The following is a 14,076-nucleotide window of genomic DNA, read 5'->3' as shown; positions in this document are numbered from 1 at the left end:
AATACAATATAGCAAACTCTGTTAAATGCCTGAAATAAAAGACAAAATGCAATGTAATCTCAAACTGTTTAATGAATACAACTGTTGAAAAAGTGAAGTACTTTCATACAGCACCTTGAAATGAACTTGACTACAAATACAGAAAATACGTCAAGAAAGAGATAAAAATCACATTCATCTGCAGTCTAGTCGCACCAGTTCCACACTCGTTCCACGAACAGCAGCTTCAGCTCCTTTGACCAAACAGCTTCCCAATTTACTTTCAATGAACTAAATAGCAGATAATCTCTCTCTACTAAAATGAGCTGGGCTGCTTATTTAGTGAAAGAACACACGCAAACTCTTTAGTTCAGGATCAATTCTCCCCACAACACACATATCGAACAACAACAGGCTTTTCTTTATAAAATTAAATTGTGTAAATAGTTTAGGGGAAACACTTACCTTTGAGGTGCGCTGGAGCTGATCTCCTACGTAAGTTTTACGGAACTGATCCAAAAACCAGAGTATGGCAAGTTCCACTTTCTCATTGCTAGAGCGGGGTAACTGGGCATCCATCAAAGAAATTAGCTGAAAGACTCTGAAATCAGTAAAAAAAGAAAGAAAGAAAGATGTATAAAGTTGTTGGGTTTAAAACCTGATATTCAAAATGATTCACAGGTGCACCAGCCATTAAAATCTAAACACAGCTTCAGTTGAATCAAACTGTGTTCTTTTTCATCAAGCAGACACCTCTGCTAACAGAAGAGGACAGTCATTTTTACCAATTTCCCTATTCTGAATTTGAGTTTACACAACACACAAGCACACAAAGTGCTGACTAGGATATGAGTATCACTGTAGAGCCAATAGGAACCAACACTGTCAGTTTGTTGTTTCACATCTCTCTGGTTATGATTTTGTTTTGGAAACTCTTTTCTGCGTAGTATTATTTGTTGCATAGCATTATTTCAACTCATTGCCCTTTTTAACTGTATGTTACTTAAATGCTCCTGGTTTATGGTTTTCATTATGTACAGAGTGATTTGATGGACCTGGGGAGATGACTAGAGATGCCGCTATAAGAGCAGTTTCAGGTAGGGAGAGGTATGGTGATTGTGCTCAGACCCCTAAGGACCAGGTTCACAGTTTGGGTGTGTTTTCTGTTCCAACGCTGAGTAGCTTCTCTGGCTCAAAGCAGCTTCAGTCAGCTCCAGCTAATAAACCTATACCTATACTTGGATGAGGATAGCTTATCCAATTATCCAGGCTTTGGTAACCTGCCACTTAAAGACTATTACAGTGTATTATATATGGGGCTGCCTTTAAAAACAATCCAGAAACTGAAATTGGTTCAAAACAGGGACACAAAACTTTTAACTGGGGTGAGGCATTATGCCAGTACTTTATTAATTGCATTGACTCCCAGTCTGTTTCCAGGCCCAATTTATAATGTTGTTTTTAACCCATAAAGCCTTAAATGGCTTGAGACTATGTTAGCTGAAAGATCACCTCCTCCTGTGCAAGCCTATCCAAATTTTAAGATCCTCTTCAAAGGCTCTGCTCCAGGGGTCTCATCAAGTGAAGTTGGGAGTAGGTGATACCAAGGAAGGGGCCTCAGGACTGCAGCTGCAGAATTACTTCTCTAGAGAAGCTCACATGGGGTCTAGGTAAAGGGGCCCCTGACCATTAGGTCCAGTCGCGAACGACTCTGGGGTTGTGGCGCTCATCTCGATCTACTGGCTGAGGGAGCCGGCGTACAGCTTCCGGGTCATGTGGCCAGCATGACTAAGCCACCTCTGGCGAACCAGAGCAGCGCATGGAAACACCTTTTACCTTCCCGCCGGAGCGGTACCTATTTATCTACTTGCACTTTTGCACTTTGACATGCTTTCGAACTGCTAGGTTGGCAGGAGCAGGGACCGAGCGATGGAAGCTCACCCCGTCACAGGGATTTGAATCACCGACCTTCTGATCAGCAAGCCCTAGGCTCTGTGGTTTAGACCACAGCACCACCCGCGCTCCTTTTTTCACATGGGGTCTACTCTGTGGTATTTTCAGCAGCAGGTGAAGACCTATTTTTTTCACCCAGGCTTTTTGATTCAGTTTGGACTGTAAAATATGTTATGCTGTCTGTGCTGCACGTACTTTTTTACTGTCTTTTATCACTTATTGTTCATTTTAATTATTGTACATTGCATTTTTAATATTGTTTTGTTTGCTAGCCATCTAAAAAAAATGTATTGATTGGTGGGGAAAATATGTACATTTATGTGTTGGGGTGTGTGTGTGGGTGTGTGTGTGTGTGTGTGGGTGTGTGTTTATGAAGTTTTGTGTATGTGCTGAAGCTCCTAGTAAATATTAGAACACGCTAGAGCAGGCTTCCTCAACCTCGGCCCTCCAGATGTTTTGAGACTACAATTTCCATCATCCCTGACCACTGGTCCTACTAGCTAGGGCTCATGGGAGTTGTAGGCCAAAAACATCTGGAAGGCCGAGGTTGAGGAAGCCTGCACTAGAAAATTCTAGAGAGCCTGTAACTTTCCATTCTGCTCTGAGTGCGCAACAGATATTTTCAAACTGTGTGTGTCATCTGAAGTGCCAAGGCCACTGGAAAGAATATATCTGCTGACCAGTGAGCAGTCTTTCTCTTTTTCTCTCATTCTTCTATAGACTTCTATTTCCTTGCTTTTATTTTTTGCATTTTATGTTCGTGTGGTGTAATTTTTTTTATGTTGGAACTGGATTTTGCTCGACAAAGAGCTCCCAGGGATCTGGCAAAGAACTGTTTATGCCTTAGTAAACTTTCTACAGTGGTACCTCGCAAGACGAAAAACGCGCAAGACGAAAGAGTTTTCCGTTTTTAGAGTCGTTCCGCAAGACGAATTTCCCTATGGGCTTGCTTCGCAAGATGAAACGTCTTGCGAGTTCTTGCGAGTTTGTTTCCTTTTTCTTAAAGCCGCTAAGCCGTTAATAGCCGCTAAGCCACTAAGCCGCTAATAGCCGTGCTTCGCAAGACGAAAAAACCGCAAGATGAAGAGACTCGTGGAACGGATTAATTTCGTCTTGTGAGGCACCGCTGTACTAATGATTTTTCCTGTGCCTGGTGTCTTTCTGGGATGCATGCAATCGCCAAAGTTCCACTACTCTGCTAATCAATCAATGGCTAGGCAGTCCCAGGGCTTGGGGCGCTGGATCCTGACAATATACAGAATGGTACCTGCATGTATGTACAGTGGTACCTTAATTTACGAACTTAATCCGTTCTGGAAGTCCGTTCTTAAACCAAGGCGTGCTTTCCCATAGCAGCGGGGGACTCTATTTACAAATGGAACACACTCAACAGGAAGCGAAACATGTTCTTATTCCAAGACAAAGTTCACAAACCAAAACACCTACTTTCGGGTTTGCAGCGTTCTTAATCCAAGTTGTTCATAAACTAAGTTGATCTTAAACCAAGGTACCACTGTATATGTATGATGATATGTGTGTGTATCACACTGTGAAACACAGTGTGTGTATGAATACCTGTGTCCAAAGGACATAAAGTCAACAATGGCTAGAGCAGAAGGGGGCAACCAAGGATTTTCTCTACACATGGTCGCAATGCTCTTCTTTGAGACCAAGTCAGTTTGTGCTCGACCTATGGTCCATATCTTGTCCTGACAATAAGATCCTGTAATCCACAATCTCTAGGCTGAGAAAGTGTTTTGCGTAGGAAAATACACACACAGGGCAAACAAATGGTTGCTTCTCTTGCCAATTAGGAGAAACCTTTTCTCCTTAATCTTGTTTTCCACACAGAGAACGTCCAGAAGGATCAGATTAACTTCCATGAAAGAAGAACCTGCCCATTTTAGTTTAGCACTGCGGACCTAGGCCCACAAACTCAACTCGTTTACCACACTGAAAACGAGCAGCATGCAATCTGCAGGGACAGTCAGCTGACTGTGATTTAAAACAGAGGTGTTATCCAATGCTGTCAAATGAGCAGTTCTATAATGCCAATTCATTATGCCAAGTCAATATGCTATTTTGAAAGCCATTCTCTGTTCATCAAATCTGAAACACCGAGGGGTAAACAGGACTTTTGCCCATAGCAAAACATGCCTTCTTTTTTATAAAAAAAATTTGAGGGTAATGATGCACACTTACCGACAAGATAATTCACCATCCATAGCATCATGTTCATCAGTACTGGTATAAGTTAATCTTCCTCCTACAACAGTTCCAACAAGATATACAAGCCATGCCAAGCGTCCTAGCATGGTAGGGATGGGGATAGGGAGGGAGAGAGAGAGAGAGCATTTACATTACAACTTCATACAGCATCTGATCCAAACATATTGCAGGCTGTTCTAGTAAATGCTAATGTTTATTGATAAATTGTTAAATTTCTGTCTAATTCTTTGAAGCCACTTGATGATTCCTATAATAAACTCTCAAATGCTTATATTGTAGGGCATGCTGTTGCGGATGAAACTTGGGAGTTTACCAAAACCACTCGGTTAGCCTTGAAATCTATTCTTAAAATCTTCTAAAACGTTAATAACTGCTAGCAAACATCAACATTCATCAAGTTCCTGATAGGTATCGTAACACAGCTGAGGAAGTAATTCCAGAATTAAGACTGAATTTTGCCTTCTGTTATAAATCATATTTTGATATAGTCATCCCAAGTACTATAATGTCCATTTTTATGACAACATTCTGACTAATGGTCCAATACAGCAGGGGGTTTTTAAAAAACAACAACTGCAGACCTAGATTCTGTTCAAGTTGGCCCTTGACAATGGGAGGGGAAAGGGCTTCACAGCTCTAGTAAGTGATCTTCACTGCAAATCAACAAAAAGAATATCTCTTTCCTCATCCTGGGTAGACTTCTCTGCAGTTTTTGACACTATTCTTTGGGACCTTCTTGGACATCTGGCAAGTATCCGAGAGGTCATTCCAATTGTCACATTTTTTTCCTTTGAAATAACAGGGGAACCAGGAATACTCCTAGATCTAAATGTAAAGGTAAAGGGACCCCTGACCATTAGGTCCAGTCGTGGCCGACTCTGGGGTTGCGGCGCTCATCTCGCTTTATTGGCCGAGGGAGCCGGCGTACAGCTTCCAGGTCATGTGACCAGCATGACTAAGCCGCTTCTGGCGAACCAGAGCAGCACACGGAAACGCCGTTTACCTTACCGCTGGAGCGGTACCTATTTATCTACTTGCACTTTGACGTGCTTTCGAACTGCTAGGTTGGCAGGAGCTGGAACAGCAACGGGAGCTCACCCCGTCGCGTGGATTCAAACCGCCAACCTTCTGATCAGCAAGTCCTAGGCTCTGTGGTTTAACCCACAGTGCCACCCGCATCCCTACTCCTAGATATAGCTGTCTTTATTGGCTTAAGAGTCTTCAGTGATGTGGAGTGCCTTTTGCCAGTTTTATCTGGTTTGCCAGCTACAGGCATTCTTGAACAGTGACAGCCTGGCCACAGTAATTCATGCTCTGATAACTTCTCATATAGATTACTACAATGTGCTCTACGTAGGCCTGTCTTTCAGAAAGACTCTGAAACAGCAGCTCATGCAGAATGCCGCAGCAAGGTTACTGAGTTGATCAGCCCCCCAGAGCCACATATCACCAGTTCTGAAGGAGTGGTTGCCATCATGTACTCATGACCACTTACAAGACCCTGAATGATTTGGGACCTAAATACTTGAAAGAGCCTCTTCCTATATCATCCTGCAGTGATGCAAGATAAGGCCTTCTTGGTGGTGACACCCCAGCTGTGAAATGTCCTCGCTGCTGGTACCTACTCTCTTTTCATCCTAGTGCCAGCTTAAAACATGTCTGTTTACTCAAGCCATTGGAAATAATTAATGTTCAACTTTGGATTTTGAGGCATGTCTCTGCAATTTTATGACCAACTGAAATTTTATCTGTTCTCATGTTTAGTTACTGGATTGTGGCTTTAAAAAAAGAAAATTTTATTGTTCCCCACTCTAAAATATTAGGATGGAGGGTGGGCTATAAATAGATGAACAGTGATCACTGCAGACACCATCCCTTCTTTATGGGATCTATTGTGAAGAGTGAAAACATGATCATTTTTCTATCCCCCACCCCCCGTTGGTTTGTTTTATTTGTTATAGTCTCAATAGCTTAAAGTGATAACTATTTTAAAATAAACTGACCAAGTTCTGCTCCTCATTTGGTATCTATTTGGTTGCTGCCATTAATGCAGATTCTGTAATCAAATGCTTATTGCAAAAACAAAACCAGTATTTTAAAAGTACTATTTCACAATTTTAAGGCCAGCACCACCATGTCTGAAAGCTGGAATATTGGCAAGTCTGAAGCACAGAAAACCGTTAAATGGATTGATAGCCTCCTCAACATTTAAGATTAAACTCTAAACTACTCCCATCAGCACATGGAGTATTCTGTTAATGATCCTGAGTTAGTCCCTATGCACAGAAAATAGAATTCATTTTCCATCACAATTCTCTATGCTTACTTCCTCTATTCAAAACATTCAGTATTGCTGCTTTTCCAGCTGCTTAAGGAGAATATTTTTTTCCTTACCAAAATAATTATTGCTGTAATAATCTGTAATTATGTTTTATAACAGCAATAATCCCAAAGAAATCAGTCATTACCATAGATCACAAGTAATCGTTAACTACTGTTAATGACCCATTTCTTGGGGATTATTGTTTTAGTAAACCACGACTGCATCACAATCGATACAGAGACCAAGACAATATAATAAAATGAGGTCTTAATATTATATTAACTTATTTTGTAACATTAAAAACCATTAAACATCTAAATTAAAGTGTGCATAACTAGAGGAGGTAACATTTATTGTTCTGTGCTAACAGAAAATGTTTAGTCCACAGAAAAGATATTGAATATTATATAAAGAGAAATACAAATTTAAAATAATGCCAACGTTTTCTTTGGTGGTGGGCGAATTCAAACGCTTTGACCTACAGAGGTTTTCTGAGAATAGCATCTAACCACTTTCATCATATGTACTGACACACAACTTGGGGTACAAAAATGTTAATGGAGTCATTAATTTTCTTATAGCACTGAGTATCATCTTCAAAAGATGCATCTTCCGTTTTAATCCTTAACAACCCCATATTGCTTCATTAGTATTAAAAACTATTTGCATAAATTATGTCAAGAGTCCTTACAACAACCCTGTAAAATAGGTCAGAGTTGTTATTCTGATATTACAAATGGAGCGGGGAGGTACCAAGGCTGAGATAGTTGGCAATGTAAGGCCACTCAGTGATTATAATTATGTATGATTAAACACAGGATGTGGGTGGCGCTGTTGTCTAAACCACAGAGGCCAGGGCTTGCTGATCAGAAGGTCGGCAGTTCAAATCCCTGCGACGAGGTGAGCTCCCGTTGCTCGGTCCCTGCTCCTGCCAACCTAGCAGTTTGAAAGCATGTCACAATGTAAGTAGATAAATAGGTACCCCTCCAGCGGGAAGGTAAACAGCATTTCCATGCGCTGCTCTGGTTTGCCAGAAGCGGCTTAGTCATGCTGGCCACATGACCCGGAAGCTGTACGCAGCCTCCCTCGGCCAGTAAAGCGAGATGAGTGCCGCAACCCCAGAGTCGTCCACAACTGGACCTAATGGTCAGGGGTCCCTTATCTATGCTTAAACACAACTGCATAGCGACCAGTTGGAAAGCCAACAATAATAATTTCTAGCCCAGAGACCAAAAGATCTAGCTTCTGAAAAGGGTCATTTTCATCCCACCAAACTTTAATCGCATGCTGATAGCAGCGATCCAGCAGGCTATATACACCTCAACTTTCAAAAATAGTTTTGACAAATTCCCTCACCTAAGACAAAGGAAAAGCAGTGGCGGCAGCAAACATCGAACCCCACTGATCAGGTTCCTCCCTGCCCGCATTAATCTATCACAGAAGCCATTTCATCAGGCTCAGCAGAAAAATCGGTAGGAGGAATAGTCAGCTCTCTTGAAAGGCCAGGTCCAATTGGCTCCTCTCTCTCTCTGGACTGTTTCCATTCCAGCCATTCATTGCAAGAGCTACAATGCAACTGAACTGGTGCTCAAGTTTTTCCTCTTCCTACTCTTTAAAAAAAAAACACTCTTTTGTGTCATGCCTTTTGTATTTGTTTTTATTTATCTTATTTAAACTGCTCAAGAAGTCTTTTTGGCTGAACAGCAGGGTAAAATCTGCTACTCAGGAGCCCTCCGAAAGTTGTGGGATTTCCCCATCATTCCCGATGACTGGCCATGCTGACTGGGGCTACCAAGAGTCCAAAAAGGCAGGTTAGCCAGCCCTGCTTTGTGTTTTCTGATAGTATTTTTCCTGTCTGTGCCAGCAAAGTTGTTCAGGAGGTGAAGGCAAATGTACCAGACAGGCAAGCTTTCAGACAACGTAAATACTAACCTTCCTGAATTGAGATCGCCAAGGGATTTCTACTAGAAGACTGCAACAGCTTCTGATAGCTTTGTGCATTTTGGTCAAATAGCTGTACAAGAAGAGCGCAAGTCTTTTCATATTCACATCTGCTAACTGTACACAGTTGCTCCAGCTGCTGAAAAACTGTGGCTGTATCATCCAAGGGATCATCCAAGCCATCTCTAGAATACATACAAATAGGAAAGTCATTCTGGGCAATGTAAAATGCATTGTGTAGGAATGTAAGCATTTTTGGCTTACTTATAAGGTTGCAATCCTATACCCTGAATACAACGGGTCTTACTTCAGCATAGACATGTATGGATGGCTCTGTATGGCTCTGTATGGCTCTGTATTACTCTGTATTAGCTACAAGCTGGAAAAAGCTTCTCAGGAGAGCTCCTTCAAAACATACACTCCAAAGCCAAAAAATGAAAGATTATAGAGCTACGATGATCTATTATCTTAGGCATGCAACATAGGAAATAGCCCAATCTTTGACTGGACCCAGCTGAATTCAGGAGCACTTTCCCCCTCACAATTTTGTATAATCAATCAATCAATCAATCAATCAATCAATACTGTTATCGTAACACAAGAAGAATATACATGACAAAGACAGTATGCTATCAAACTGGAAACAGTACAGCAGTACTCGTGGAGAAGAATACTTCATGTTGTTACCTTATAACCATGGGGACAGATTCCAATCTAGAAGTAATATATGCCTTTGTGATCTCAGGTGCATATGTATCCAAGAGATGGGGTTCCGATGACTTCACAAAAGGCACTGAGGCAACCATTCTCTGCCAAAGGGTTAGCAAATAATGAACACTGTTTGGTGCGAATTCCCAATGCTACGAAGAAACAAAATGAGATTTTTATTAAAGTAGGTTTTAGCCCAATGTGAGCAATTACAAACATTGTAATCTATACTATCACCGTTATTTACTATTTCTGTTCATGCCTCAATTAGAACCAAAGCCCCAAGATGTTATGTAAAACTGCAAAAAGATATGCTCCCCAAAGTTGATGCTCTCAGAGTAAGGCTATTGGAACATGTAAAAGCATCAGTTTTAATGAGTTCATCATCATGCAAGGTCTGCACTTTAAAAAATCCTCCTTTTTATTAAGTAGATCACAGAACAGTTCTACCACTGTCTTACCTGTAAACTAGTAATAGTGAAACTGGCTATCAGTCTAATAACTTCTGGGTAATCTTTCACAACTACTAATTCTCCCAGTTGATAATTAGTCTTCAGTCGAGCCAAAAATCGACAGAATTCATGATAGTTACCAGGATCCGATAAACCCTAAATTGCACACCAACACAGAAGATTGTAATTAGTAAAGCAATCGTCTAATGGCAGAAATGCATGCTTTGAAAATATATACTAAATTATTTTGCACAGGGTGGGCCATTCCAGAATGATCTGCATGTCCTGAAGAGGATCCTGAAAGATTAAGAAGGGCACTGAAAGCTGTGTTACAAGTGGCATATTCAGAAAAATGAACATTATTATTATAAGAAGAAGAAAAATCAGTAGAACTGAGGCCCATGCGTTAGGTGACCAGATACGGAGTTACAGCAGTGGAGCAGCTGGCTGTCTCTTTGGAATCATTAATATAAAGTTTGTGTGCATGCAAGTGCCAACTGATGTTAAAGCGAAACAAGAATAGATTCTGCCATTCATGTTTCAACTGCTTGTTGTTGTTGTTGTTGTTAGTTTAGTCGTTTAGTCGTGTCCAACTCTTTGGGACCCCCTGGACCAGAGCACGCCAGGCACTCCTGTCTTCCACTGCCTCCCGCAGTTTGGTCAAACTCATGTTAGTAGCTTCGAGAACACTGTCCAACCATCTCATCCTCTGTCGTCCCCTTCTCCTTGTGTCCTCAATCTTTCCCATCATCAGGGTCTTTTCCAGGGAGTCTTCTCTTCTCATGAGGTGGCCTAAGTATTGGAGCCGCAGCTTCAGGATTTGTCCTTCCAGTGAGCACTCAGGGCTGATTTCCTTCAGAATGGATAAGTTTGATCTTCTTGCAGTCCATGGGACTCTCAAGAGTCTCCTCCAGCTACTATCATACAAAATGCTTCAAGTTTAATGCCCTTGGGGGGAAAGCAATTTTTAAAATATAGTGATGTAAGCAACTTGGCTGTCTCTTGTTAATTGTTGCTGAGCACCAGTTGGTTGAGCAGAATGGGGACTTTCTCTCATGTCCTCAGCCAGCTCTATTAGTACAATGGTGCCCCGCAAGACGAATGCCTCGCAAGACGGAAAACCCGCTAGACGAAAGGGTTTTCCATTTTGGAGGTGCTTCGCAAAACGAATTTCCTATGGGCTTGCTTCGCAAGACGAAAATGTCTTGCGAGTTCCTGCGGGTTTTTTTTCCTCCCCCCCTTTTTCCCAAGCCGCTAAACCGCTTATCAGCTGATCCGCTAAGCTGCTTATCAGCTGATCCGCTAAGCCGCTAAACTGCTTATCAGCTGATCCGCTAAGCCGCTAAACTGCTTCTTAGCTGATCCGCTAAGCCCGCTAATAGCGCTAATCCGCTAATGGGCTTGCTTCGCAAGACGAAAAAACCGCAAGACGAAGAGACTCGCGGAACGGATTCTTTTCGTCTTGTGAGGCACCACTGTACCCTGATTCAGGCACACTAGGAGTACAGTGAGATCTCACAACCTGTGGCAGAAGAAAGCCAAGATTGTTGCGACTCCTTTCTGATTCTTTAGTTATTTATAGGAATTTCTATACTGCTTAACATAAAACACCAGAGCAATAATACAACTCTCATCATGTGGAGGTCAGACATGGTATTTGCAGATTCACACTTTTTTGCTTGACTGAGATGTGGCTAAAGAGCACCCTTGCCTGGTGCTCCTATGCTTTCATTTACCCTACTAGGTTATCACCATCTGACGCTCTTCTTTGTGTGCTCAACTCCATGAGAGATCCAGACGGTGGCAACACGAGAATGGGCCTTTTCTGCAGTGGCTCTCCGCTTGTGGAAAGATCTCCCCAGTGAGCCTCACCTGGCACCTTCATTACAGTATCAGTCTCAAACTTTATTCCGGTCACAGACCAGCATAAGATAAAACATATAGATAAACTGAACACATAAGACTTAAAACAGGTAAGGAATAAAAACTAGTAATTAAAAGGTGATTATATCATACATACTTAGAAAGATAGAAACATCGACAAACAGTTAAAAGAGACTATAAGGGAAGGGGGTATTGTTTCTGTTTGTTACCATGTTCTGCGTATTTGAGTTTTTATATTGTAAGCTTCCATGTGGTACGCAGATGAAGGGCAGTATAAGAATTTAATAAATTTAATAAATGAATATTCCACATAGTTATAAGCAGCTGTGTTTTTCAAATAAACAACAGTGTATTTTCAAACACAGTTGCTGAAACTAAACAAAACAGCAACATAACACTGCTGGGAAATATTTTTAAAGGTGCCTTTTTCTTCTAGAAAAGACAGCGCAGGCACAAACCTAAGTCTGGTGAAATAATGAATCATGCAGACAACACTTGGAGCTGATGGGCCACCATACTTATCCCAACCCTCATGTCTTCCCCAAAAGCTAGTGACACCACAGGAGCTATTTGCTGAGTGATTTGCATGTTTCCCTCACCAATGGTTTGTATGAAGTTGCCATACAGGAAACTCTATAACATTTGTCACTGTGCATCAAGCACAGAACCATTTCCTATTACTCCTTTTTAACCCAGAAGGTAGAGGATATGTGCCACACATGATGCCCCCTATTTCCCCCTTCCTTTCCCAGCTTATTAGCCCAAACAAACAGGAAGATAACCACAATTTAATTAGCAGCAAGACATATTTTTAAAAGTGGACATCATATACTCAGAACTGAGGAGAAAACTGTCAAATGTATACCTGAGGATTTTCAAGTATTCTTTTTACTCCTTTGATCAGGTTACCAAGGTATTTGGCACGTTCTGGGTTGCTAAATAAGGATCTCCTTGTAGAAGCAAACTGAACTAAACAAGAAAGTGCCTAGAAAGAAAACAAGGATTTAATGATTTTATTCATTAACAAGATACAACCATTCCTTTTTGGACTAACGGATACCAGAAGCATCCAACACCTTACTGCTATACCAGTCAAGTTTCTTCTAGCTTAGAAAAGTCTATACAATCATGTTGGGCCAACAGCTACAGTAGTCAAACACAGTCTATATTTAAAACACAGAAAGCTGTCGTCAGTGTTCATGCGCCATTAAAAACAATGCTAAATAAACTGATTCAAATACACGTATCTGTATGTCCACCATCTCTACAACGGACACAATTCAGGTAGTTACTGGCTTCTGGTATGATCATATCCTAACAGAACACTAGCCAGGCAACATGGTGTTAGATACTGTGCCCTGTTGCAAGGGCATGTGCTGTGATTGCACAGCTAACCAGAAGAGCCCAGTCACTTATGCTGCATTGTGACAATGTAAGAGAGTCATAGCAACTCTGGCAATACAAGGCCAAAACTTAGTGGGAAAAGGGGCATGGTAGGGGAAGCATGGAAGAGTGGCCCATTTTGTTAGAATTCTACCCACCATTCCACAATTTGGGGATTATCTCTGGAGCAACTCCTGTATGACAGAAGTTAATATTTGAGGATATTTATAGAGAGACATCTAAAATTGTGCATTATTTGGAGAGAGATTTTTCTTCTCTCACAGACTACTAGAATCTGGGGTCACTGAAAGAAGCTGACAGAAACTTCAGTGCAGACACAGGGCACAGTCAACCTACTCACTTCCACAGGATGCAACAACAGCCACAACATCAGCTTTAAAAGGGGGTTAGACCAAATTGTGGCTAAAAGTCATGATAGCTATTTAATAACTCCAGCATCAAAGACAATAGGGCTCTGAATAATAGTTTCTGCAAAGCACATGCAGAAGAGTGAGCCGCCCCGAGATCTTCGGATGAAGGGCAGTACACAAATTTAATAAATAAACAAAGAGTGCTACTGCAACATCTAAGGACAGAGAGGCCAATGGAATTGCACCGGGAAATGCAAGGCCAAAATAAACCCACACATTTAAGCTAGGCATGTGCTTTCCGCACGTTTTTACTGTCTGTGGGCAAATACATAATTGATGGTGGGCTGAACATTTGCTGTGGACTGTGGGAGAGGCTGCAGTTGTAGCTACATTTACAAATATACAGTTGATTTGCTGCTGACTGAAAAAGTCCTATTGCTTCCAATTGCAATTCTGTGTGCTCCCCCTCCTCTGAACTGTACCGCAGAGACCCTTTTGGAGCATATAAACAGAAGTGAAATCTAAGGCGATACAAGGGGCAATTCTGGTATGACATATTCATTAAGCATGTACTAATGTCCAAACAGCTTCTCAGAAATCACTTTCTTTTACTATTGGAAAAACATACTTACTAACTGAGACAGCATTGATGGGAGGGAATGATACAGATCAAAAAAGAGATCCAAGGTTTCTGGCTCCAGGAAGACTGAGAAGGGAAAGGTAAAATTATGAAATGGTCAAATCCTTGCGTTACAAAGAAAATAACTTTCACAAGTTCCACTCCTCTTTTTAAAAATGGTAAGAAATATAACTGTTTAGCATTTGGTCTACACTGGCAAAAAGAAAAAGAAAA

The 14,076-nt window shown here is 41.3% G+C and overlaps 1 protein-coding gene across 5 annotated transcripts in view; it reads right to left on the bottom strand.

Annotated features, from left to right (window-relative positions):
- RANBP17 (RAN binding protein 17) overlaps nt 1-14,076 on the bottom strand; it is a 179,188-nt gene that overhangs the window by 147,113 nt on the left and 17,999 nt on the right. For all 5 annotated transcript variants that reach the window (XM_083493750.1, XM_083493747.1, XM_083493749.1 and 2 more), the window contains 7 exons: nt 13,856-13,929; nt 12,335-12,454; nt 9,595-9,741; nt 9,113-9,285; nt 8,417-8,610; nt 4,135-4,240; nt 445-580 (listed from right to left, as the gene is read on the bottom strand). In XM_083493750.1, the coding sequence (XP_083349876.1) occupies nt 445-580; nt 4,135-4,240; nt 8,417-8,610; nt 9,113-9,285; nt 9,595-9,741; nt 12,335-12,454; nt 13,856-13,929 (950 nt within the window). The remainder of the gene's footprint in view (nt 1-444; nt 581-4,134; nt 4,241-8,416; nt 8,611-9,112; nt 9,286-9,594; nt 9,742-12,334; nt 12,455-13,855; nt 13,930-14,076) is intronic.

The sequence above is a fragment of the Podarcis liolepis genome (genome assembly GCF_965112155.1).
Source record: "Podarcis liolepis genome assembly, chromosome: 3".
Taxonomy (NCBI): Eukaryota; Metazoa; Chordata; class Lepidosauria; order Squamata; family Lacertidae; genus Podarcis; species Podarcis liolepis.
Note: the sequence above shows the minus strand (reverse complement) of the source record. Positions and strands in the feature narration are given on the sequence as shown.